Source organism: Salmo salar, chromosome 12 (genome assembly GCF_965601325.2).
Source record: "Salmo salar chromosome 12, fSalSal1, whole genome shotgun sequence".
NCBI classification, from domain to species: Eukaryota; Metazoa; Chordata; class Actinopteri; order Salmoniformes; family Salmonidae; genus Salmo; species Salmo salar.
Window position 1 is genome coordinate 105146588 of NC_138302.1, and position 26871 is coordinate 105173458.

At 46.0% G+C, this 26871-nt stretch overlaps 1 protein-coding gene across 1 annotated transcript in view; it reads left to right on the forward strand.

Annotated features, from left to right (window-relative positions):
• The window catches only part of stab1 (stabilin 1), a 187331-nt gene that overhangs the window by 101204 nt on the left and 59256 nt on the right, over nucleotides 1-26871 (forward strand). Inside the window, exons 34-48 of the mRNA XM_045691993.2 lie at nucleotides 8918-9046; nucleotides 11864-11917; nucleotides 12181-12294; nucleotides 13677-13762; nucleotides 13928-14037; nucleotides 15772-15867; nucleotides 16420-16465; nucleotides 17130-17200; nucleotides 20962-21087; nucleotides 23093-23166; nucleotides 24588-24659; nucleotides 25308-25427; nucleotides 25682-25729; nucleotides 25858-25932; nucleotides 26649-26795. Of these exons, the coding sequence (XP_045547949.2) occupies nucleotides 8918-9046; nucleotides 11864-11917; nucleotides 12181-12294; nucleotides 13677-13762; nucleotides 13928-14037; nucleotides 15772-15867; nucleotides 16420-16465; nucleotides 17130-17200; nucleotides 20962-21087; nucleotides 23093-23166; nucleotides 24588-24659; nucleotides 25308-25427; nucleotides 25682-25729; nucleotides 25858-25932; nucleotides 26649-26795 (1368 nt within the window). The remainder of the gene's footprint in view (nucleotides 1-8917; nucleotides 9047-11863; nucleotides 11918-12180; nucleotides 12295-13676; nucleotides 13763-13927; nucleotides 14038-15771; nucleotides 15868-16419; nucleotides 16466-17129; nucleotides 17201-20961; nucleotides 21088-23092; nucleotides 23167-24587; nucleotides 24660-25307; nucleotides 25428-25681; nucleotides 25730-25857; nucleotides 25933-26648; nucleotides 26796-26871) is intronic.

Genomic DNA, 26871 nt, shown 5'->3' on the forward strand with positions numbered 1-26871 from the left:
TCATAGTTTTGATGTCTTCACTATTATTCTACAATGTAGAAAATAGCATAAAGAAAGAAAAACCCTTGAATGAGTCGGTGTGTCCAAACTTTTGACTGGTACTGTATCTGTGACCAACAGATGCATATCTGTATTCCCAGTCATGTGAAAAGATTAGGGCCTCATTTATTTATTTCAATTGACTTATTTCCTTATAGCAACTGTAACTCGGTAAAATATTTGAAATTGTTGCATGGTAAGTTTATATTTTAGTTCAGTGTAGTTCGGAGTTTGATCTCTCTTGGCTTCCCCTCCACCCATCTCAATCAAGGGCCTCTTCCCCAGTGAGGACCTTCCCTGTCTGTTCTCACTCTGCATCCTCCTTCGCCACTCACTCCCAGTCATGCTGGTCTTTCCACAATAGTGTGTGATTGCAGCTCACAATTCGGGGCGTTGCTGCATGTGGGCATTCCTGCATCTGCAGGACCGCCCACGCTTGAGCATCCCATTGGTTCCTGCATGTGGCTTGTGTTTAAGCGCCACTTTTGATATTCTGTATTTCCCCTGATTGTCTATGTGATTAAAATGTTGGTCAAAAAGGGAAATAAAAGTATTTCGATAGTTTTTCGTTTAGGCTGTGACATCATCGCAGTATAATTCACGTGAAATGTTTTATCGTATAATGTATGTGTAATCTGTTGAAGTGTTGGATAGCAGGATGTAACTGATATACCAGCCACAACACCCCTCCTTATCGAAGCTGTGAGGAAGTGATGTAAGAAGTTACCGGGGAAACAATTTCTTTTTTTTTTTAAATCTTTATTTTGACAGGGAAGTCATACTGATACTAGGGTCTCTTTTACAGATAAGCCCTGCATAAACACATCAAACACATACAAAATACAAAATTACAAAATATATTAAGAAAAACAGACATATTTGTCAACATAGAGGTCTGTGATCACTACTCTGAACTGACCAAGGGGGACCAGAACATCTCATTTCAGAGAGCTGAGAGAGTTGTTCCACATAAAGGGTATATAAACAACTAAAATAAGCTTTACCCAACTGTGTGGAGACCCAGGGGGCCAGGGGGCCTGGGGGCCAACCGGATGGTTTGGTCCTTTGGAAGTCTGAATTGAATTAATGATGAGAGATACATAGGAAGTTTCTGCATGAGTGCTTTGTAGATAAACATAAGAAAATGCTACTCTCTCCTTACATGTAAAAAGTATAATCCACTTTTTGATACAAAACCCAATGGTGAGTTCTAGAACCATCACCAGTAATAAACCTAAGGGCCCAATGGTGAGTTCTAGAACCATCACCAGTAATACACCTAAGAGAACAATGGTGAGTTCTAGAACCATCACCAGTAATAAACCTAAGGGACCAATGGTGAGTTCTAGAACCATCACCAGTAATACACCTCAGGGACCAATGGTGAGTTCTAGAACCATCACCAGTAATAAACCTAAGAGAACAATGGTGAGTTCTAGAACCAGCACCAGTAATAAACCTAAGAGTACCAATGGTGAGTTCTGTAACCATCACCAGTAATAAACCTAAGGGCACAATGGTGAGTTCTAGAACCATCACCAGTAATAAACCTAAGGGCCCAATGGTGAGTTCTAGAACCATCACCAGTAATAAACCTAAGAGAACAATGGTGAGTTCTAGAACCAGCACCAGTAATAAACCTAAGAGTACAATGGTGAGTTCTGTAACCATCACCAGTAATAAACCTCAGGGACCAATGGTGAGTTCTAGAACCATCACCAGTAATAAACCTAAGGGCCCAATGGTGAGTTCTAGAACCATCCCCAGTAATAAACCTAAGGGAACAATGGTGAGTTCTAGAACCATCACCAGTAATACACCTCAGGGACCAATGGTGAGTTCTAGAACCATCACCAGTAATAAACCTAAGGGCCCAATGGAAAACAGCATCTAGTGGTTTAAGTGTAGATGCTGCTTTATGCATATAGATAATATCCCCAGAATCTAAAACAGAAATATTTACAATGACGGCCTACCAGAAGGCAAAAGGCCTCCTGCGGGGACAGGGGCTGGGATTAAAGATAAAAACTGAAATAATAATATAGGACAAAGCACACATCACGATAGATGAGGCACCACAACACTACATAAAGAGAGACCTAAGACAACAACATAGCAAGGCAGCAACACATGAAAACACAGAATGGTAGCAACACATGACAACACAGAATGGTAGCAACACATGACAACAACATGGTACTGTAGCAACACAACATGGCAGCAGCACAACATGGTGGCAGTACAAAACATGGTACAAACATTATTGGGCCCAGACAACAGCACAAAGGGAAAGAAGGTAGAGACAACAATACATCACACAAAGCAACCACAACTGTCAGTAAGAGTGTCCATGATTGAGTCTTTGAATGAAGAGATGGAGATAAAACTGTCCAGCTTGAGTGTTTGTTGCAGCTCGTTCCAGTCGCTAGCTGCATCGAACTGAAAAGAGGAGCGACCCAGGGATGTGTGTGCTTTGGGGACCTTTAACAGAATGTGCCTGGCAGAACGGGTGTTGTATGTGGAGAATGAGGGCTGCAGTAGATATCTCAGATAGTGGGGAGTGAACGGGTGTTGTATGGGGAGGATGAGGGCTGCAGTAGATATCTCAGATAGTGGGGGGAGGGTTTTATAAATAAGCATTAATTATCTGTAGCGCCTTACGCTCGGATGCTGAGCCAGCAACGAGGTGCGCTGCTTACTTAAGCAAAGAAGGGTTGAAATTGTCAGCCCCTAATTACTTCTTGGTGTCAGTAGCTAATAAGGCAGTTGCCAAAAAGAAAAACCCTGACTACCATTTCCCAAGGCAGGTGAGGTTGACTGATCATTCATCGCGGGCAACTGTAGGCTTTATGTGGGGAAAACAATCAAGTGACTGGCCAAGAGTATGTGTAACCGATGTGAAATGGCTAGTTAGTTAGTGGCACGATGGGTAACGATGCTTCGTGGGGTGTCAGTTGTTGATGTGCGCAGAGGGTCCCTGGCCCAAGCCCAGGTTGGGGCGAGGAGAGGGACGGAAGCTATACTGTTACATATGACCACCATTTCTTTCAAAAAGGAAACCAGCTGAGATAAAATGCTGATTAAAAGCATCACAAATCTGAACTTTTTCAATAATGATGCAGGAGTCTAAAACTACTTGCTTAGACAGGGAAGTAGAGGAATTAACATGCTTCAGTGAATTAACGGAATTTAGAGGATCACTAACAGTCTGTCATAGCACTAAGGAAGTAGTTTGATTTGGCCTGTTTAACAGTCTGTCATAGCACTAAGGAAGTTGTTTGATTTGGCCTGTTTAACAGTCTGTCATAGCACTAAGGAAGTAGTTTGATTTGGCCTGTTTAACAGTCTGTCATAGCACTAAGGAAGTAGTTTGATTTGGCCTGTTTAACAGTCTGTCATAGCACTAAGGAAGAAGTTTGATTTGGCCTGTAAACAGAGTCTGTCATAGCACTAAGGAAGTAGTTTGATTTGGCCTGTAAACAGAGTCTGTCATAGCACTAAGGAAGTAGTTTGATTTGGCCTGTAAACAGAGTCTGTCATAGCACTAAGGAAGTAGTTTGATTTGGCCTGTTTAACAGTCTGTCATAGCACTAAGGAAGTAGTTTGATTTGGCCTGTTTAACAGTCTGTCATAGCACTAAGGAAGTAGTTTGATTTGGCCTGTTTAACAGTCTGTCATAGCACTAAGGAAGTAGTTTGATTTGGCCTGTTTAACTGTCTGTCATAGCACTAAGGAAGTAGTTTGATTTGGCCTGTAAACAGAGTCTGTCATAGCACTAAGGAAGTAGTTTGATTTGGCCTGTAAACAGAGTCTGTCATAGCACTAAGGAAGTAGTTTGATTTGGCCTGTTTAACAGTCTGTCATAGCACTAAGGAAGTAGTTTGATTTGGCCTGTTTAACAGTCTGTCATAGCACTAAGGAAGTAGTTTGATTTGGCCTGTTTAACAGTCTGTCATAGCACTAAGGAAGTAGTTTGATTTGGCCTGTTTAACAGTCTGTCATAGCACTAAGGAAGTAGTTTGATTTGGCCTGTTTAACAGTCTGTCATAGCACTAAGGAAGTAGTTTGATTTGGCCTGTAAACACAGTCTGTCATAGCTCTAAGGAAGTAGTTTGATTTTGTCTGTCTAACCGAGGCAGTGCACTTATTTCAGAATAGCTTCCAATCAGCTGACGAGACTGTTGGTCTAGCCTTGGCCCAGGCTTGATTTCTTATCAAGAGGTCTGAGAGTACAGGAGAGTACCATGGAGAGTAGCATGGAGATGGAGAGTACCATGGAGAGTACCATGGAGATGGAGAGTAGCATGGAGATGGAGAGTACCATGGAGATGGAGAGTACCATGGAGATGGAGAGTACCATGGAGAGTACCATGGAGATGGAGAATACCATGGAGATGGAGAGTACCATGGAGAGTACCATGGAGAGTACCATGGAGATGGAGAGTACCATGGAGAGTACCATGGAGATGGAGAATACCATGGAGATGGAGAGTACCATGGAGAGTACCATGGAGAGTACCATGGAGAGTACCATGGAGATGGAGAGTACCATGGAGATGGAGAGTACCATGGAGATGGAGAGTAGCATGGAGATGGAGAGTAGCATGGAGATGGAGAGTACCATGGAGATGGAGAGTACCATGGAGAGTACCATGGAGATGGAGAGTACCATGGAGAGTTCCATGGAGATGGAGAGTACCATGGAGATGGAGAGTACCATGGAGATGGAGAGTACCATGGAGAGTACCATGGAGAGTACCATGGAGAGTACCATGGAGATGGAGAGTACCATGGAGATGGAGAGTACCATGGAGATGGAGAGTACCATGGAGATGGAGAGTACCATGGAGAGTACCATGGAGATGGAGAGTACCATGGAGAGTACCATGGAGATGGAGAGTACCATGGAGATGGAGAGTACCATGGAGATGGAGAGTACCATGGAGAGTACCATGGAGATGGAGAGTAGCATGGAGAGTACCATGGAGATGGAGAGTACCATGGAGATGGAGAGTACCATGGAGATGGAGAGTACCATGGAGAGTACCATGGAGATGGAGAGTACCATGGAGAGTACCATGGAGAGTACCATGGAGATGGAGAGTACCATGGAGATGGAGAGTACCATGGAGATGGAGAATACCATGGAGATGGAGAGTACCATGGAGATGGACAGTACCCAGGAGATGGAGAGTACCATGGAGATGGAGAGTACCATGGAGAGTACCATGGAGATGGAGAGTTCCATGGAGATGGAGAGTACCATGGAGATGGAGAGTACCATGGAGATGGAGAGTACCATGGAGAGTACCATGGAGATGGAGAGTACCATGGAGAGTACCATGGAGATGGAGAGTACCATGGAGAGTACCATGGAGATGGAGAGTTCCATGGAGATGGAGAGTACCATGGAGAGTACCATGGAGATGGAGAATACCATGGAGATGGAGAGTACCATGGAGAGTACCATGGAGATGGAGAGTACCATGGAGATTACCATGGAGATGGAGAGTACCATGGAGAGTACCATGGAGAGTACCATGGAGATGGAGAGTACCATGGAGATGGAGAGTACCATGGAGAGTACCATGGAGATGGAGAGTACCATGGAGATGGAGAGTACCATGGAGATGGAGAGTACCATGGAGATGGAGAGTACCATGGAGATGGAGAGTACCATGGAGAGTACCATGGAGATTACCATGGAGATGGAGAGTACCATGGAGATGGAGAGTACCATGGAGAGTACCATGGAGAGTACCATGGAGATGGAGAGTACCATGGAGATGGAGAGTACCATGGAGATGGAGAATACCATGGATTAGTTCAGTTTTTGACTCGGAGTCAATTGAAAGGGGCATGTTTATCAGCCAGAGAGGTAAAAACAAGGTCTTGTATGCAGCTAGTAGAAAAAAAACACTAGCCAAATACAGGACTTATGGGAACAGTAAGTCAGGATGCAGTCAGTACAAATACAGGACTTATGGGAACAGTAAGTCAGGATAAAGTCAGTACAAATACAGGACTTATGGGAACAGTAAGTCAGGATAAAGTCAGTACAAATACAGGACTTATGGGAACAGTAAGTCAGGATAAATTCAGTACAAATACAGGACTTATGGGAACAGTAAGTCAGGATAAAGTCAGTACAAATACAGGACTTATGGGAACAGTAAGTCAGGATAAAGTCAGTACAAATACAGGACTTATGGGAACAGTAAGTCAGGATAAAGTCAGTACAAATACAGGACTTATGGGAACAGTAAGTCAGGATAAAGTCAGTACAAATACAGGACTTATGGGAACAGTAAGTCAGGATAAAGTCAGTACAAATACAGGACTTATGGGAACAGTAAGTCAGGATGCAGTCAGTACAAATACAGGACTTATGGGAACAGTAAGTCAGGATAAAGTCAGTACAAATACAGGACTTATGGGAACAGTAAGTCAGGATAAAGTCAGTACAAATACAGGACTTATGGGAACAGTAAGTCAGGATAAGGTCAATCAATCAGGAGCTTGCTAGGTTTTTTACATTCATCCAAGTGGGTTTAATTATTAATTTTTTATTTAACCTTTATTTAACCAGGCGAGTCAGTTAAGAACAAATTCTTATTTACAATGACGGCGGCCTACACCGGCCAAACCCGTGCCAATTGTGCGTCACCCTATGGAACTCCCAATCACAGCCAGATGTCATGCTGTCATGACTTCCGCCGAAGTCGGTTCCTCTCCTTGTTCGGGCGGCGCTCGGCGCTCGGCGTCGCCCGTCTTCTAGCCATCATCGATCCACTTTTCATTTTCCATTGGTTTTGTCTTGTCTTCTCACACACCTGGTCGCAGTTTCCCTCATCACATGTTGTGTATTTAACCCTCTGTTCAGTGTAATGTGTTTTTTACAGGATCAGTTCAGAGTAATGTGTTTTTTACAGGATCAGTTCAGTGTAATGTGTTTTTTACAGGATCAGTTTAGAGTAATGTGTTTTTTACAGGATCAGTTCAGTGTAATGTGTTTTTTACAGGATCAGTTCAGAGTAATGTGTTTTTTACAGGATCAGTTCAGAGTAATGTGTTTTTTACAGGATCAGTTCAGTGTAATGTGTTTTTTACAGGATCAGTTCAGAGTAATGTGTTTTTTACAGGATCAGTTCAGAGTAATGTGTTTTTTACAGGATCAGTTCAGAGTAATGTGTTTTTTACAGGATCAGTTCAGAGTAATGTGTTTTTTACAGGATCAGTTCAGTGTAATGTGTTTTTTTACAGGATCAGCCACAGTAGTACCGGACCACAGGAGCAAATTAGGATGAAGTGCTTTGCTCAAGGCCGGCTCTGGTATTTGAACCAGAGAGCTTTTGGTTACTAACCGCTAGGTTGGCCCAATGCTCTAACCGCCAGGCTGGCCCAATGCTCTAACCGCCAGACTGGCCTAATGCACTAACCACTAGGCTGGCCCAACGCTCTAACCGCTAGGCTGGCCCAATGCTCTAACCGCCAGGCTGGCCCAATGCTCTAACCGCTAGGCTGGCCCAATGCACTAACCACTAGGCTGGCCCAATGCTCTAACCGCTAGGCTGGCCCAATGCTCTAACCGCCAGACTGGCCTAATGCACTAACCACTAGGCTGGCCCAATGCTCTAACCGCTAGGCTGGCCCAATGCACTAACCACTAGGCTGGCCCAATGCTCTAACCGCCAGGCTGGCCCAACACTCTAACCACTAGGCTGGCCCAATGCTCTAACCGCTAGCCTGGCCCAATGCTCTAACCACTAGGCTACCTGACCATACCAGTTACTGACCCAACACTCTAAATGCTAGGCTACCTGACCATACCAGTTACTGACCCAACACTCTAACCGCTAGGCTACCTGCCACCCCACACTTCCTCCTTCTCTACTAACTCCTCATTAACTTATTTAGCTAACTAGCTACAATGCTCTTGGAAAAACCAAAGATATTACTGGTAACTTTTAAACGTGGTTACATGTTAGCTAGCTAACTAGCTAGCTAGCTTCCTAGCTTACTGCTAGCTGACATTAACCTAGCTTGCCTAATCAATAGCCTGCTTTAGCAACAGAAGACCAAATAACTACCTACTGGTTAGGTTGGTTAGGTTCTCCACTGAAAAGCTGCAAAGCTTACTTTTTTATTGTCGGCCATCATCAGGTCCAGAAACCTGACGAATTGCGTTTCAGTAGAATGTTACAAACTATGTTCATTGGCTAGAATTTTCACCTGTAATAAAAATAACAGTAAAAGTTTGCAGTTAGATATTTTGGTGTGAAATGAGAAATCCATTTTGGTCATGCTGTGTATTTGTGAGAGCGCAGTAACTTCTGAGCCTTGACATGTAGTATCTCTGCAAAACAAAACAAAAAGTCTCTCCTCTCCAATTAATATTTTGCGTGCGGCTATGATGTTCAGGTCATTCAGTCACACTTGCAAATCAGCTTTAATTTGTACCCCATCCTCTGCACGCTCGACTACAGTCAGCTATACCAACTGGCCTGTGTGCTCATGGGACCCATCCTCTGCGCTCTCGACTCAGTGTTTGCTTGCTCGATTATGTTTAATTTTGCTCGACAGCACCATCTCGCAAATGTTCGACTTTAGAGATCAATTTGACGCAATATTGATTGAATGAAAAGGGGCAGTCGTTCTTCCCCGAGACTCCTTCCACTAAAGGTTATGGGAAACTACTTTGACCAGAGCTCCAGGTTGTCCTGAAATCCTGTTTGGTGGATTCCCGTAATCAGGCGGGAATCAGCAGGTCAATCTGGAATCCTCCAAACAGGAACTTTTCTGGAAAAGTTTAGAATTTTGGGAAAGTTCCAGGGATTTTTGCAGCCCTTATTTGGGTTGTTATCTATGCATGTTTCAGACTTTGGCCAATGATGTTCTGCTGGATGGGAGCCACAGTGAGACGAGAAACGGAGTGATCCTGGCCGTTCCCCAAGTCTTACATGTCCATAAGAACCGATGCATTCAAGACGTGATCCTGCGGGTCAGAGTAAGTGTGTGTGCGTGTGTATTTGTAAGTCGGCTGTACTGATGGACGGAGACAGGAGGGGTGGTGAACTCAGCTGTGCTGATGGACAGAGACAGGAGGGGTGGTGAACTAGTAACTCAGCTGTACTGATGGACAGAGACAGGAGGGGTGGTGAACTAGTAACTCAGCTGTGCTGATGGACAGAGACAGGAGGGGTGGTGAACTAGTAACTCAGCTGTACTGATGGACAGAGACAGGAGGGGTGGTGAACTAGTAACTCAGCTGTACTGATGGACAGAGACCGGAGGGGTGGTGAACTAGTAACTCAGCTGTACTGATGGACAGAGACAGGAGGGGTGGTGAACTAGTAACTCAGCTGTACTGATGGACAGAGACAGGAGGGGTGGTGAACTAGTAACTCAGCTGTACTGATGGACAGAGACAGGAGGGGTGGTGAACTAGTAACTCAGCTGTACTGATGGACAGAGACAGGAGGGGTGGTGAACTAGTAACTCAGCTGTACTGATGGACAGAGACAGGAGGGGTGGTGAACTCAGCTGTACTGATGGACAGAGACAGGAGGGGTGGTGAACTAGTAACTCAGCTGTACTGATGGACAGAGACAGGAGGGGTGGTGAACTAGTAACTCAGCTGTACTGATGGACAGAGACAGGAGGGGTGGTGAACTAGTAACTCAGCTGTACTGATGGACAGAGACAGGAGGGGTGGTGAACTAGTAACTCAGCTGTACTGATGGACAGAGACAGGAGGGGTGGTGAACTAGTAACTCAGCTGTACTGATGGACAGAGACAGGAGGGGTGGTGAACTAGTAACTCAGCTGTACTGATGGACAGAGACAGGAGGGGTGGTGAACTAGTAACTCAGCTGTGCTGATGGATGGAGACAGGAGGGGTGGGCTGAACTCAGCTGTGCTGATGGATGGAGACAGGAGGGGTGGTGAACTAGTAACTCAGCTGTACTGATGGACAGAGACAGGAGGGGTGGTGAACTAGTAACTCAGCTGTACTGATGGACAGAGACAGGAGGGGTGGTGAACTAGTAACTCAGCTGTACTGGGATGGGACAGGAGGGGGGGACCAGCGCGAGGGGGGGGTGCCAGCGACGTGGGGCGGAGGGGGGTGAACTCAGCTGTACTGATGGACAGAGACAGGAGGGGTGGTGAACTCAGCTGTACTGATGGACAGAGACAGGAGGGGTGGTGAACTAGTAACTCAGCTGTACTGATGGACAGAAACAGGAGGGGTGGTGAACTAGTAACTCAGCTGTACTGATGGACAGAGACAGGAGGGGTGGTGAACTAGTAACTCAGCTGTACTGATGGACAGAGACAGGAGGGGTGGTGAACTAGTAACTCAGCTGTACTGATGGACAGAGACAGGAGGGGGGGTGAACTAGTAACTCAGCTGTACTGATGGACAGAGACAGGAGGGGTGGTGAACTCAGCTGTACTGATGGACAGAGACAGGAGGGGTGGTGAACTAGTAACTCAGCTGTACTGATGGACAGAAACAGGAGGGGTGGTGAACTAGTAACTCAGCTGTACTGATGGACAGAGACAGGAGGGGTGGTGAACTAGTAACTCAGCTGTACTGATGGACAGAGACAGGAGGGGTGGTGAACTAGTAACTCAGCTGTACTGATGGAGAGAGACAGGAGGGGGGGTGAACTAGTAACTCAGCTGTACTGATGGACGGAGACAGGAGGGGTGGTGAACTAGTAACTCAGCTGAACTGATGGATCGAGACAGGAGGGGTGGTGAACTAGTAACTCAGCTGTACTGATGGACAGAGACAGGAGGGGTGGTGAACTAGTAACTCAGCTGTGCTGATGGATGGAGACAGGAGGGGTGGTGAACTCAGCTGTGCTGATGGATGGAGACAGGAGGGGTGGTGAACTCAGCTGTACTGATGGATGGAGACAGGAGGGGTGGTGAACTCAGCTGTACTGATGGACAGAGACAGGAGGGGTGGTGAACTCAGCTGTGCTGATGGAGGGGTGGTGTGTGTGCCTGGGTGGGTGGGTGTGCCTGGGTGTGGGTGTGCCTGGGGTGTGGGTGTGCCTGGGGTGTGTGTGTGCCTGGGTGTGTGTTTGCCTGGGTGTGTGTGTGCCGGGGGTGCCGGGTGTGGCTGGGTGGTGTGTGCCTGGGTGTGTGTGTGCCTGGGTGTGTGTGTGCCTGGGTGTGTGTGTGCCTGGGTGTGTGTGTGCCTGGGTGTGTGCCTGGGTGTGTGCCTGTGTGTGTGTGTGCCTGGGTGTGTGTGTGCCTGGGTGTGTGTGTGGCCTGGGTGTGTGTGTGCCTGGGTGTGTGTGTGCCTGGGGTGTGTGTGTGCCTGGGGCGTGTGGCCTGGGGGTGTGTGCCTGGGTGTGTGTGTGCCTGGGTGTGTGGGCCTGGGTGTGGGTGCCTGCGTGGGTGTGTGGCCGGTGTGTGGGCCTGGGTGTGTGTGTGCCTGGGTGTGTGTGTGCCGCGTGGTGGGTGTGGCCTGGGGGTGTGTGCCTGGGTGTGTGGGTGTGTGGGTGTGTGGGTGTGTGGGTGTGTGGGTGTGTGGGTGTGGTGGGTGTGTGGGCCTGGGTGTGTGGGTGTGTGGGTGTGTGCCTGGGTGTGTGGGTGTGTGGGTGTGTGGGTGTGTGCCTGGGTGTGTGGGTGTGTGGGTGGGTGTGTGGGTGTGTGCCTGGGTGTGTGGGTGTGTGGGTGTGTGTGTGGGTGTGTGGGGGTGGGTGTGGGTGGGTGTGTGGGTGTGTGGGTGTGTGGGTGGGTGTGTGGGTGTGTGGGTGTGTGCCTGCGTTGGTGTGTGTTTCTGTCTAATTGTTCTTTCTCCAAGGGGAGGTGCTCAGCCTGTGATGAAAAACCCAGATGTTTCCTTAGCTACAAGCCAGTAAGACTCTACACATTATAAAACATAAACAACAAACATTTTCTATCTCTCTTTTTATCTTTATTAATTTCGTTCTATTCACTGCTCCTGCTATTTTATATTTAGAACTATGAAGATCGTTAGAATCATTTGTCCTAGTTTAATTATGAATGAATGCATTGTAACTACCGGTCTAAAACATTATTCCAAATGTGCATTTCCCCCATATTGTCTAGTGTGGAGCTACTTTCTGTTTCTGTTAATGATGTTGTCCTGCATTGTAGGCCATTAGGGAGTACCCTCAGAACATGAGGTCTAACTGCAAGTACAGGAAGAGGGTAGGATCTAGGAGGAGGTCCGTGGCTGGCTGCATTATTGACTGTTTGAAGACGACGCAGGTGAGATATTATACAGGAGGATTCTCCTGGGTTGTATTATACAGGAGGATTCTCCTGGGTTGTATTATACAGGAGGATTCTCCTGGGTTGTATTATACAGGAGGATTCTCCTGGGTTGTATTATACAGGAGGATTCTCCTGGGTTGTATAATACGGGGACCCGGGGAGGGATTCTCCTGGGTTGTATTATACAGGAGGATTCTCCTGGGTTGTATAATACAGGAGGATTCTCCTGGGTTGTATAATACAGGAGGATTCTCCTGGGTTGTATTATACAGGAGGATTCTCCTGGGTTGTATAATACAGGAGGATTCTCCTGGGTTGTATTATACAGGAGGATTCTCCTGGGTTGTATTATACGGAGGACCCGGGGATCGGGGTTCTCCTGGGTTGTATAATACAGGAGGATTCTCCTGGGTTGTATAATACAGGAGGATTCTCCTGGGTTGTATAATACAGGAGGATTCTCCTGGGTTGTATTATACAGGAGGATTCTCCTGGGTTGTATTATACAGGAGGATTCTCCTGGGTTGTATAATACAGGAGGATTCTCCTGGGTTGTATTATACAGGAGGATTCTCCTGGGTTGTATTATACAGGAGGATTCTCCTGGGTTGTATTATACAGGAGGATTCTCTGGGTTATAGTATACAGGAGGATTCTCCTGGGTTGTATTATACAGGAGGATTCTCTGGGTTATAGTATACAGGAGGATTGTATTATTGGTTGATTAATTTTATTGCCCCCGAGAGGATTTTTTTTCCCACAACTCACAAGTTTAATATACACAACAAACAACACAGCCAGTAGAGATAATAAAACCAGTTTATCATGTATGAATGATTAAAGTCCCATAGGGCTCTGGTCTAAAGTAGTGCACTATATAGGGTGCCATGGGGCTCTGGTCTAAAGTAGTGCACTATATAGGGAATAGGGTCCCATAGGGCTCTGGTCTAAAGTAGTGCACTATATAGGGTGCCATAGGGCTCTGGTCTAAAGTAGTGTACTATATAGGGAATAGGGTGCCATAGGGCTCTGGTCTAAAGTAGTGCACTATATAGGGAATAGGGTGCCATAGGGCTCTGGTCTAAAGTAGTGCACTATATAGGGTCCCATAGGGCTCTGGTCTAAAGTAGTGCACTATATAGGGTGCCATAGGGCTCTGGTCTGAAGTAGTGCACTATATAGGGAATAGGGTGCCATAGGGCTCTGGTCTAAAGTAGTGCACTATATATAGGGAATAGGGTGCCATAGGGCTCTGGTCTAAAGTAGTGCACTATATAGGGTGCCATAGGGCTCTGGTCTGAAGTAGTGCACTATATAGGGAATAGGCTGCCCCTTGGGGACGCCCCCTCTGACGAGCTCTGTCTCCTGTGTTGCAGGACCACTCGTGCTGCCCGGGATACTTTGGTCACTTCTGTTTTAAATGCCCTGGGGAGCTGGACAACTGGTGCTCAAGGAACGGAAGGTACAGTCCACAGAACTAGAATGAGTAGAACAGTCGTCCCCACTCATGTCAAGAATGCCATAATAGGTGGACTATCTGGTGGCCATTTTGAATGTACCCATGTGTTTTCCAGTCAAATTGCTTATGGTCAGAGGTTCATTCTGTTCATTGTGTTTCTATGAGCAGGTGTAAGGATGGGAACCTAGGGACTGGGGAGTGTCTTTGCAACGAGGGTTTCCATGGGACAGCCTGTGAGACCTGCGAACCGGGACGCTACGGCAAGGACTGCAAGTCAGGTATATTATATATACACACTGTGTACAGGCCTGATCCTTGCTGACTGGTTAAATGGCTGACTGGCTGACTGACTGGCTGGCTGGCTGGCTGGCTGGCTGGCTGACTGGCTGACTGACTGACTGGCTGGCTGGCTGACTGGCTGACTGACTGACTGGCTGGCTGACTGGCTGAGCTGGCTGGCTGGCTGACTGAGCTGACTGACTGGCTGGCTGACTAGCTGACTGACTGGCTGACTGACTGACTGACTGGCTGACTGACTGACTGACTGACTGACTGACTGGCTGACTGACTGACTAGCTGACTGACTGACTGACTGACTAGCTGACTGACTGACTGACTGACTGACTGGCTGACTGACTGGCTGACTGGCTGACTGGCTAAATGGCTGACTGACTGACTGGCTGACTGACTGACTGGCTGACTGGCTGACTGACTGGCTGACTGACTAGCTGACTGACTGACTGACTGACTAGCTGAATGGCTGACTGGCTGAACGGCTGGCTGACTGGCTGACTGGCTGACTGGCTGAATGGCTGAATGGCTGACTGACTGGCTGACTGGCTGACTGGCTGACTGGCTGACTGGCTAAATGGCTGACTGACTGACTGGCTGACTGACTGACTGGCTGACTGGCTGACTGACTGGCTGACTGACTGACTAGCTGACTGACTGACTGACTGACTAGCTGAATGGCTGACTGGCTGAACGGCTGGCTGACTGGCTGACTGGCTGAATGGCTGAATGGCTGGCTGACTGGCTGACTGGCTGACTGGCTGACTGGCTGGCTGGCTGGCTGGCTGACTGGCTGACTGGCTGACTGGCTGAATGGCTGACTGACTATCTGACTGGCTGATGGGCTGACTGACTGACTGACTGACTGACTGACTGACTGACTGGCTGGCTGGCTGGCTGGCTGACTGGCTGATGGGCTGACTGGCTGACTGACTGGCTGGCAGGCTGGCTGACTGACTGGCTGATTCGCTGGCTGACTGACTGACTGACTGACTGACTGACTGACTGGCTGGCTGGCTGACTGGCTGACTGGCTGATGGGCTGACTGGCTGACTGACTGGCTGGCAGGCTGGCTGACTGACTGGCTGATTCGCTGGCTGACTGGCTGACTGACTGACCGGCAGACCGGCTGGCAGACTCGCTGGCTGACTTGCTGGCTGACTGGCTGGCTGGCTGGCTGACTAACCGGCTGGCTGACTGGCTGGCTGGCTCTGACTGACTGATTTAATGTTTTAGATAATACAAAACACACATACAACCACAATATATTCACCAACTTTAGAGGATAGAATTGTATTTGTGTTTAGGTTCTTTACTTGGACTGGTCAGAGTGCAGCTGTGCTACCTATGTTGCAACAACATGTGTTTGACTGGTCAGAGTGCAGCTGTGCTAACTATGTTACAACAACATGTGTTTGACTGGTCAGAATGCAGCTGTGCTAACTATGTTACAACAACATGTGTTTGACTGGTCAGAGTGCAGCTGTGCTACCTATGTTACAACAACATGTGTTTGACTGGTTAGAGTGCAGCTGTGCTAACTATGTTACAACAACATGTGTTTGACTGGTCAGAGTGCAGCTGTGCTAACTATGTTACAACAACATGTGTTTGACTGGTCAGAATGCAGCTGTGCTAACTATGTTACAACAACTTGTGTTTGACTGGTCAGAATGCAGCTGTGCTAACTATGTTACAACAACTTGTGTTTGACTGGTCAGAATGCAGCTGTGCTCATGGGAAGTGTCTGGATGGAGTGACAGGAAACGGGAGGTGTGTCTGCTACAAAGGCTGGAGAGGAGTCAACTGCTCCAAGGGTATGTACTGTAGTCCTATGTCCCAAATGATACCCTATTCCCTATGTAGTGCACTACTTTATTCCAGAGCCCTATGGAACCCTATTCCCTATGTAGTGCACTACTTTATACCAGAGCTCTATGGAACCCTATTCCCTATGTAGTGCACTACTTTATACCAGAGCCCTATAGAACCCTATTCCCTATGTAGTGCACTACTTTTGACCAAAGCCTTATGGAACCCTATTCCCTATGTAGTGCACTACTTTATAGTAGAGCCCTATGGAACCCTAGTCCCTATGTAGTGCACTACTTTTGGCCAGGGCCCATAGGGTGGGAGATGAGTCAACTACTCCAAGGGTATGTACAGTACTGTCAGACCAACTCCCAAATGTTACCCTCTTCCCTATGGGCTCTGGTCAAAAGTATTTCTCTCTCTCTCTCTCTCTCTCTCTCTCTCTCTCTCTCTCTCTCTCTCTCTCTCTCTCTCTCTCTCTCTCTCTCTCTCTCTCTCTCTCTCTCTCTCTCTCTCTCTCTCTCTCTCTCCCTCTCTCCCTCTCTCTCTCTCTCTAGAGATCGTGTCTGACGCCTGTGGCGGAATCTGTGATGATAATGCAAAGTAAGTTCCAAAATGGCACCCTATTCCCTTTATCAATCATATTTATTTTATAAAGCCATTATTACATCAGCAGTTGTCACCAAGTGCTATACCCCAAAGACCCAGAAGACAAATCAACACAGGTGCAGAAGCTCCGTGACTAGGAAAAACTTCCTTGAAAGGCAAGAACAAATCAACACAGGTGCAGAAGCTCCGTGACTAGGAAAAACTTCCTTGAAAGGCAAGAACAAATCAACACAGGTGCAGAAGCTCCGTGACTAGGAAAAACTTCCTTGAAAGGCAAGAACAAATCAACACAGGTGCAGAAGCTCCGTGACTAGGAAAAAATTCCTTGAAAGGCAAGAACTTAGGAAGAAACCTAGAGATGAACCAGGCTCCGAGGGGTGGTCAGTCCTCTTCTGGCTGTGCCGGGTGAAGATTATAAGAGTCAGGCCAGGTAGTCCTGAGGTATGGTGCTAGGGCTCAGGTCCTCCTGGAGGAGGGAGGGCAGAGAATAAGAGAGGGAGAGGAGAATTAGATGGAGCATGCCTAAGATCACTCTGGACAACAGATAAGACAAGAGAATTAGAGGTCACACAATATACAGTGCATTACCTTTTGACCAGAGGCTGAGTCACTCAAATCAAAAGGTGATTGAGGATTGATCTTCGGTTGTGTGTTTCAGCTGTAAGGAGACAGACGGTCCTAGATGCCAGTGTGTTGCAGGCTTCACAGGCAACGGAACCGTCTGCACAGGTCTCTAACACTTTACTGTTGTATTTGGTAGAAGGACTATTCAGATTATGGATGTATACAGTGCCTTCCGAAAGTATTCATACCACCTTGATATATTCCACATTTTGTTGTTGTTACAGCCTGAATTCTAAGAATCGATTAAGGGATTTTTTTTTCTTTCCCCATCTACAGACAATAGAACATGATGACAAAGTGAAATCATGTTTATAGAAATGGTTGTAAATTTAATGAATATGAACTACAGAAATGTCTCATTTACATAAGTATTCACACCCCAGAGTCAATCATTTGATGAAGCACCTTCGGCAGCGATTACAGCTGTGAGTCATTCTGGGTGAGTCTCTTAGAGCTTTGAGTCATTCTGGGTGAGTCTCTAAGAGCTTTCCACACCTGGATTGTGCAATATTTGCCCATTACCATTTTCTAAATTCTTCAAGCTCTGTCAAATATGTTGTTGATTACTGCTAGAAAACCATTTTCAGGTCTTGCCATAGATTTTCATATAGATTTAAGTCAAAACTGTAACTCGGCCACTCAGGAATAATTCACTGTCTTCTTGGTAAGCAACTCCAGTGTGTATTTGGCCTTGTGTTTTAGGTTGTTGTCCTGCTGAAAGGTGAATTCCTCTCCCAGTGTCTGGTGGAAAGCTGAACCAGGTTTTCCTCCTGGATGTTGCCTGTACTTATCTCCATTCCGTTTCTTTTTTATCCTGAAAAACTCCCCAGTCCTTAATGATTACAAGCATACCCATAACATGATGCAGCCACCACTATGCTTGAAAATATGGAGAGTGGTACTCAGTAATATGTTGTATTGGATTTGCCCCAAACATAACACTTTGTATTCAGAACAAAAAGTGAATTGCTCTGCCAAATTTTTATGCAGTATATTTTAGTGCCTTGTTGCAAACAGGATGCATGTTTTGGAATATTTTTATTCTGTACAGGCTTCCTTCTTTTCACTCTGTCAATTAGGTTAGTATTGTGGAGTAACTACAATGTTGTTGATCCATCCTCAGTTTCCTCATCTCACAGCCATTCAACTCTGTAACTGTTTTAATATCACCATTGGCCTCGTAGTGAAATCCCTGAGCAATTTCCTTCCTCTCCGGCAACTGAGTTAGGAAGGACGCCTGTGTATTTGTAGTGACTGGGTGTATTGATACACCATCCAAAGTGTAATTAATAACTTCACTATGCGCAAAGGGATATTACATTTCTGCTTATTTGTATTTTTACCCATCTACCAGTAGGTGCCCTTCTTTGCGAGGCATTGGAAAACCTCCCTGTTCTTTGTGGTTGAATCTGTGTTTGAAATTCACTGCTCGACTGAAAGACTTTACAGATAATTATATGTGTGGGGTACAGAGATGAGGTGTCATTCAAAAATAATTTATTGCACAGAGTGAGTCGATGAAAAATAATTTTCATGTTTTATTTATTTTTATTTAACCTTTATTTAACTAGGCAAGTCAGTTAAGAACAAATTCTTATTTACAATGACTCCCTACCAAAAGGCAAAAGGCCTCCTGTGGGGATTATTGCACCCAGAGTGACTTGCAATTTATGTGACTTGTTAAGCATATTTTCACTCCTGAACTTATTTAAGCTTGTCATAACTATGGTTTTGAACACTTGAATACTCAGCTTAAATGTTTGTACTAATTTGTGAGAAACAAAAATCGAAATACATAGTTCCGCTTGATATTATGTGGTATTGCATGTAGGCCAGTGACAAAACATCTCAATTTAATCCAGGTTAAATTCAGGCTGTAATACAATAACATGTGGAAATTGTAAAGGGGTGTGAATACTTTCTGTAGGCACTGTATACATACATAGATATATATATATATATATATATACAAATATACACATGATTTTGTCCCAATACTTTTGGTCACCTAAAATGGGAGGACTATTTCTGGCTATGACTCTGTTATTTACTGTATAGCTTAAATATTAGTATAAACTGAGTGTACAAAACATTAAGAACACCTTCCCAATATTGTGTTAACCTGTCTCCTCCCCTTCATCTACACTGATTGAATTCAATAAGGGATCATAGCTTTCACCTGGATTCACTTGGTCAGTCTATGTCATGAAAAGAGCAGGCCTTCCTCTGACACCGCCTGGTATAGTGGTCTTGGAAGACTGGAAGCTTGGCCCCAGTGATGTACTGGGTTCGTAAGCACTACCCTCTGTAGCACCTTGCGGTCGGAAGCCGAGTAGTTGCCATACCAGGCGGTGATGCAACCGGTCAGGATGCTCTCGATGGTGCAGCTGTAGAACTTTTTGAGGATCTGAGGACCCATGCCAAATCTTTTCAGTCTCTTGAGGTGGAATAGGCTTTGTCATGCCCTCTTCACGACTGTCTTGGTGTGTTTGGACCATGATAGTTTGTTGGTGATGTGGACACCAAGGAACCTGAAGCTCTGAACCTGCTCCACTACGGCCCAGGTGATGAGAATGCGGGTGTGCTCTGCCCTCCTTTATCCTGTAGTCCACGATCATGTTGAGGGAGAGGTCGTCCTGGCACCACACGGCCAGGTCTCTGACCTCCTCCCTGTAGGCTGTCTCATCGTTGTCAGTGTTCAGGCCTACCACCTTTATGTCGTAGGCAAACTTAATGATGGTGTTGGAGTCGTGCTTGGCCATGCAGTCGTGGGTGAACAGGGAGTACAGAAGGGGACTAAGCACGCACCCCTGAGGGGCCCCAGTGTTGAGGATCAGCGTGGCGGATGTGTTGTTACCTACCCTCACCACCTGGGGGCGGCCCATCAGGAAGTCCAGGATCCAGTTGCAGAGGGAGGTGTTTAGTCCCAGGGTCCTTAGCTTAGTGATGAGCTTTGAGGGCACTATGGTGTTGAACACCAAGATGTAGTCAATGAACAGCATTCTCACGTATGTGGGAACGGGAGTGTGGAATGCAATAGAGATTACATAATCTGTGGATTTGTTGGTGCGGTATGCAAATTGGAGTGGGTCTAGGGTTTCTGGGATGATGGTGTTGATGTGAGCCATGACCAGCTTTTCAAAGCACTTCATGGATACAAATGTGAGTGCTACGGGTTGGTAGTCATTTAGGCAGGTTACCTTAGTGTTTTTGGGCACAGGCACTATGGTGGTCTGCTTGAAACATGCTGGTATTACAGACTCGGTCAGGGAGAGGTTGAAAATGTCAGCGAAGACACTTGCCAGTTGGTCAGCGCATGCTCGCATTTCACGTCCTGGTAATCCGTCTGGCCCTGCGGCCTTGTGAATGTTTACCTGTTTAAAGGTCTTACTCACATCGGCTACGGAGAGCATGATCACACAGTCATCCAGAACAGCTGGTGCTGTCGTGCATGCTTCAGTGTTGCTTACCTCGAAGTGAGCAAAGAAGTTATTTAGCTCGTCTGGTAGGCTCGTGTCACTGGGCAGCTCTCGGCTGTGCTTCCCTTTGTGGTCTGTAATGGTTTGCAAGCCCTGAAACATCCGATGAGCGTCAGATCCGGTTTAGTAGGATTCCATCTTAGTCCTGTATTGACGCTTTGCCTGTTTGATGGTTCAGCTGAGGGCATAGCGGGATTTCTTATAAGTGTCCGACTTAGTGTCCCGCTCCTTGAATGCCACAGTGTGGATGTTGCCTGTGATCCATGGCTTCTGGTTGGGGTATGTACATACGGTCACTCTGGGGTCAACTAAAATGGTCAACTAATCTGGTTAGCTAATCTGGTAAACTAAACTGGTAAACTAAACTGGTAAACTAATGTTCCGTAGAGGTGAACCTGTGTGCCACTGGGAACGGAGGCTGCGCTCAGATTGCCAACTGCACCAAGACTTTACCTGGGGAGAGGACCTGCACCTGTCCAGAAGGATACACTGGAGACGGGGTGTGGTGTCTAGGTATGGCGTGTGATTGATTGAGTGATTGAATTCATTAGATAATCAACAGTAGTAGTCTGTTCCAGCCGGAGACAATATAAAACATTATGGAGGACAAAAACACAATAAAGCCCGAAGCTTAGTCAGCAAAATGACAGGTGGGCAAGACTGGCCACTTTACACTCAATGCAATTAAACACAACAACAGTAGCACCAATTACAAATATTTACCACCATATCAACAGCTGTGTGTCTCAGACCTGGGTTAAAATACTATAATTGATCTGGGCTTAGTTGAGCTTGTCTGGCTTAATGGGCCAAGAGAATGGTCCCAAAACTACAAACCCTGCCCATCTGCCACTCTAAGCAGGCTAGACCAAAAGCAAAAAGATTTCAAATAGTAATTGAACCATGGCTACGTCCCAAATGGAACTCTACCATCAGCCCATTAACCATGGCTACGTCCCAAATGGAACTCTACCATCAGCCCTTTAACCATGGCTACGTCCCAAATGGAACTCTACCATCAGCCCTTTAACCATGGCTACGTCCCAAATGGAACTCTACCATCAGCCCTTTAACCATGGCTACGTCCCAAATGGAACTCCACCATCAGCCCTTTAACCATGGCTACGTCCCAAATGGAACTCTACCATCAGCCCTTTAACCATGGCTACGTCCCAAATGGAACTCTACCATCAGCCCTTTAACCATGGCTACGTCCCAAATGGAACTCTACCATCAGCCCTTTAACCATGGCTACGTCCCAAATGGAACTCTACCATCAGCCCTTTAACCATGGCTACGTCCCAAATGGAACTCCACCATCAGCCCTTTAACCATGGCTACGTCCCAAATGGAACTCCACCATCAGCCCTTTAACCATGGCTACGTCCCAAATGGAACTCTACCATCAGCCCTTTAACCATGGCTACGTCCCAAATGGAACTCTACCATCAGCCCTTTAACCATGGCTACGTCCCAAATGGAACTCTACCATCAGCCCTTTAACCATGGCTACGTCCCAAATGGAACTCTACCATCAGCCCTTTAACCATGGCTACGTCCCAAATGGAACTCTACCATCAGCCCTTTAACCATGGCTACGTCCCAAATGGAACTCCACCATCAGCCCTTTAACCATGGCTACGTCCCAAATGGAACTCTACCATCAGCCCTTTAACCATGGCTACGTCCCAAATGGAACTCCACCATCAGCCCTTTAACCATGGCTACGTCCCAAATGGAACACTATTCCCCATTGGGCTCTGGTCAAAAGTAGTGCACTTTATAGGGAACGGGGTGCCATTTGGGATGCATACCATTACTAACCGCTTCAAAACATGGACCCTGATCAACTACAGAATGGTTACGGTTGTCTGCTCCCACCCTTTGAATAAAACGTCTAATTTCAATGGGAATGGTTATATAAAGGATGAATAAATAAAGTCTAATTTCAATGGGAATGCTTATATAAAGGATGAATAAATAAAGTCTAATTTCAATGGGAATGGTTATATAAAGGATGAATAAATAAAGTCTAATTTCAATGGGAATGGTTATATAAAGGATGAATAAATGAAATACAAACTAACACATCCCTTGCCTCTAGAACATTAGTTTTCAACCTGTGGTCCTGTACTGCAGGTGGTTTGCAATTTTATTATTATTTTATTTACTTATTTTATTTACTTATTTTATTATATAGATTTTCTTAATTCTGTAAATATTTGTTTTCTTCCATAAATGATAACAGTTGGGAGTATTAATATAAGTATTTTTACATTACTTTTACATTACTTTTTACTTTTGACAACAGAAATTGTTTATTATTATAATAATAATAATAATAATAGGCCATAATCTGTTACATTTACTGATAACCTTGACTCTAAATTTAACCGGCAAGATATTTTACGTAAAAAAGAATCTGCGAATGGTGGTCCTCAGCCTCAGTAAATCTAGTGATTTAGAAAGGAACGGCTGATCTAAGAGGGAATGACAATATGATGTTCTGTTTCTGCAGAGATAGACGGTTGTTTAGTAAACAACGGTGGATGTTCCAGATTAGCAGAGTGCATCAAAACAGGACCGAACCGGGTAAGATTACACTTGTTTGAGTGTCAAATGGTACCCTATTCCCTATTTAATGCACTACTTTTGACCAGTAGTGGACTATGTATGGAATAAGGTGCCATTGTGTGCAACACTTCCGCAATGTAATGCACTGGCCTTCTCGCTGAATGAAGTAGAAATACAGGCCAGGTACATCTGAGTATTTGTATTTGTCTTTATTATGAATCCCCATTAGTTCCTGCCAAGGCAGCAGCTACTCTTCCTGGGGTTTATTATGGATCCCCATTAGTTCCTGCCAAGGCAGCAGCTACTCTTCCTGGGGTTTATTATGGATCCCCATTAGTTCCTGCCAAGGCAGCAGCTACTCTTCCTGGGGTTTATTATGGATCCCCATTAGTTCCTGCCAAGGCAGCAGCTACTCTTCCTGGGGTTTATTATGAATCCCCATTAATTCCTGCCAAGGCAGCGGCTACTCTTCCTGGGGTTTATTATGGATCCCCATTAGTTCCTGTCAAGGCAGCAGCTACTCTTCCTGGGGTTTATTATGGATCCCCATTAGTTCCTGCCAAGACAGCAGCTGCTCTTCCTGGGGTTTATTATGGATCCCCATTAGTTCCTGTCAAGGCAGCAGCTACTCTTCCTGGGGTTTATTATGGATCCCCATTAGTTCCTGCCAAGGCAGCAGCTACTCTTCCTGGGGTTTATTATGGATCCCCATTAGTTCCTGTCAAGGCAGCAGCTACTCTTCCTGGAGTTTATTATGGATCCCCATTAGTTCCTGCCAAGGCAGCAGCTACTCTTCCTGGGGTTTATTATGGATCCCCATTAGTTCCTGTCAAGGCAGCAGCTACTCTTCCTGGGGTTTATTATGGATCCCCATTAGTTCCTGCCAAGGCAGTAGCTACTCTTCCTGGGGTTTATTATGGATCCCCGTTAGTTCCTGCCAAGGCAGCAGTTACTCTTCCTGGGGTTTATTATGGATCCCCGTTAGTTCCTGCCAAGACAGCAGCTGCTCTTCCTGGGGTTTATTATGGATCCCCATTAGTTCCGGTGGATTGTCATTGTTGATAGAAAACAATCATTTTTTTTCACCTCTTCCACAGAATTCAAAATTACAATACTTGTCTTTCATAATTTGGTCAGTTATACATGGATGTGTAGGTTCAGAATTTGTTGCTGGCATGTCATGCCTAGTTTTGCTAATCTTGCCAATGAAAAACTCATTAAAGTAGTTGTCAATATCAGTCGGTTTTGTGATGAATGAGCCATCTGATTTATTAATGAATGATGGAGCTGAGTTTGCCTTTTTGCCCAAAATTTCATTTAAGATGTTCCAAAGCTTTTCACTATCATTCCTTATATAATTTATCTTTGTTTCATAGTAGTTTCTTCTTCTTTTTGTTTAGTTTAGTTACATGAGTAACTAACTGTTTCACTTGTTTCAGGTTGCCTGTAACTGTTTATTTGGCTTCTCTGGGAGTGGACATTTCTGCTACCGGTTCAACCCCTGTCAGACTGTGAGTACTGGAGCATTGTAGTACTACAAGGTGCATCCCAAATGACACCCTATTCCCTATATAGGTCACTACTTTAGACCAGGGCTGGCACCCTATTCCCTATATAGGTCACTACTTTAGACCAGGGCTGGCACACTATTCCCTATATAGTGCACTACTTTAGACCAGGGCCTATAGGGAATAGGGTGCCATTTGGGACCAGCCACAGTAATACTGTAGTACCTAACTATTGGATCCGGTGGATGTGTCTGGGTCAGACCTGGGTCAGATCTGGGTCAGACCTGGGTCAGACCTGGGTCAGACCTGCATCAGATCTGGGTCAGACCTGGGTCAGTTACAGAAATGTGTCAAATTCGTTACTCGGGGTGCGCTGGATTTACTTTATCAGGTACAATGAAACCAATAGAACAGCCCCCCTGCACACTGGTCAGTATGTCACATATTTAACACACTGGTCAAGGTAAATTACCTCCAGTATGTCACATATTTAACACACACCAAGTCTGATCTGATTAAAATGCCACCCTATTCCCTATATAGTTCACCTATGGGCCCCTGGTAGTGCACTGTATAGGGAATAGGGTGCCATTTGGGACACAGCCCTGGGGTTCTTTACTCCAGAGGTGTAGACTCCGGTTATGTTTCCAGGACAACGGGGGCTGTGGAAAGTACGCCAGGTGTCGTTATATGGGCAACGGAGAGAGGAACTGCTCCTGCATTGGAGGAAACATAGGAGATGGCTTTGACTGCCGTGGCAGAACCCGCACGGTGAGTCACTGGTGTGTGTGTGTGTGTGTGTGTGTGTGTGTGTGTGTGTGTGTGTGTGTGTGTGTGTGTGTGTGTGTGTATAGGAGCAAACTGTGTGAGTGTGTGTGTGCCTGCGTGTGTGTGTGGTTGTGTGTGTGTGTTAATGGAGGTGTGTTTTAATGTGTGTGTGCGTGCGCGTGTGTGTGTGTGTGTGTGTGTGTGTGTGTGTGTGCGCTCATGTGTCTATGAATTAATTTTCCAATGGATATTTGCAGGAGATATTTCGCCAGTCAGAAGCGGCGTTGTACCGTCGCATAATGACGGTGAGTCTGTGTGTTGTTGTAAGGTGGTAATGACATTTCACTTCTCTATGTTAGAAAATAAAATGTTACCAAGACAAATAGGATTATTCACATTCTGCATATTTTTGATGAGGCTTGTTGTTCTCCAGGTGTCTGATGTGAGGAGTCTGTACGGGGATGGGCCATTCACTACATTCATACCTCCTGCAAACAGCAACTTCTCAGTATGTCAAAGATTATTTTTTATTTTTTTCAATGTTCCTGTGTGTAGGACGGGTCTGCGTGTGTGTGTGTGCGTGTGTGTGTGTGTGTGTGTCTGTGTGTGTGTGTCTCTGTGTGTGTGTGTGTGTGTGTGTGCGTGTGTGTGTGTGTGTGTGTGTGTGTGTGTGTGTGTGTGTGTGTGTGTGTGTGTGTGTGTGTGTGTGTGTGTGTGTGTGTGTGTGTGTGTGTGTGTGTGTGTGTGACTGTGCGTGTGCTGTGTGTGTGTGGCATACACCTGGGCTCATGTTATTGTTATGGTGTGTGTGACTGTGCGTGTGCTGTGTGTGTGTGTGTGTGTGTGTGTGTGTGTGTGTGTGTGTGTGTGTGTGTGTGTGTGTGTGTGTGTGTGTGTGTGTGTGTGTGTGTCTGTGTGTGTGTGTGTGTGTGTGTGTGTGTGTGTGTGTGTGTGTGTGTGTGTGTGTGTGTGTCTGTGTCTGTGTCTGTGTCTGTGTGTGTGTGTGTGTGTGTGTGTGTGCTGTGTGTGTGTGTGTGTGTGTGTGTGTGTGTGTGTGTGTGTGTGTGTGTGACTGTGCGTGTGCTGTGTGTGTGTGGCATACACCTGGGCTCATGTTATTGTTATGGTGTGTGTGACTGTGTGTGTGCTGTGTGTCATGTTAGTGTTATTGTTATGGTGTGTGTGTGCGTCTCTGACCCACCCATGTGTAAACTCTCTCTCCAGATAGAGGCATGGGAGTCACAGGGCCGCAGCTCAGACCTGGCTAACTACCACATGGTGTCCTGTGAGACTCTGATGCTCTCTGACCTCAAGACCACCTCAAAGGCTGTGGCCGTCTCCGGACACCAGCTCACCTTCAGCCTCAAGGATGTGAGTCCTCAATGACACCCTATTCCCTTTATAGTGAGTCCTCAATGACACCCTATTCCCTTTATAGTGAGTTACT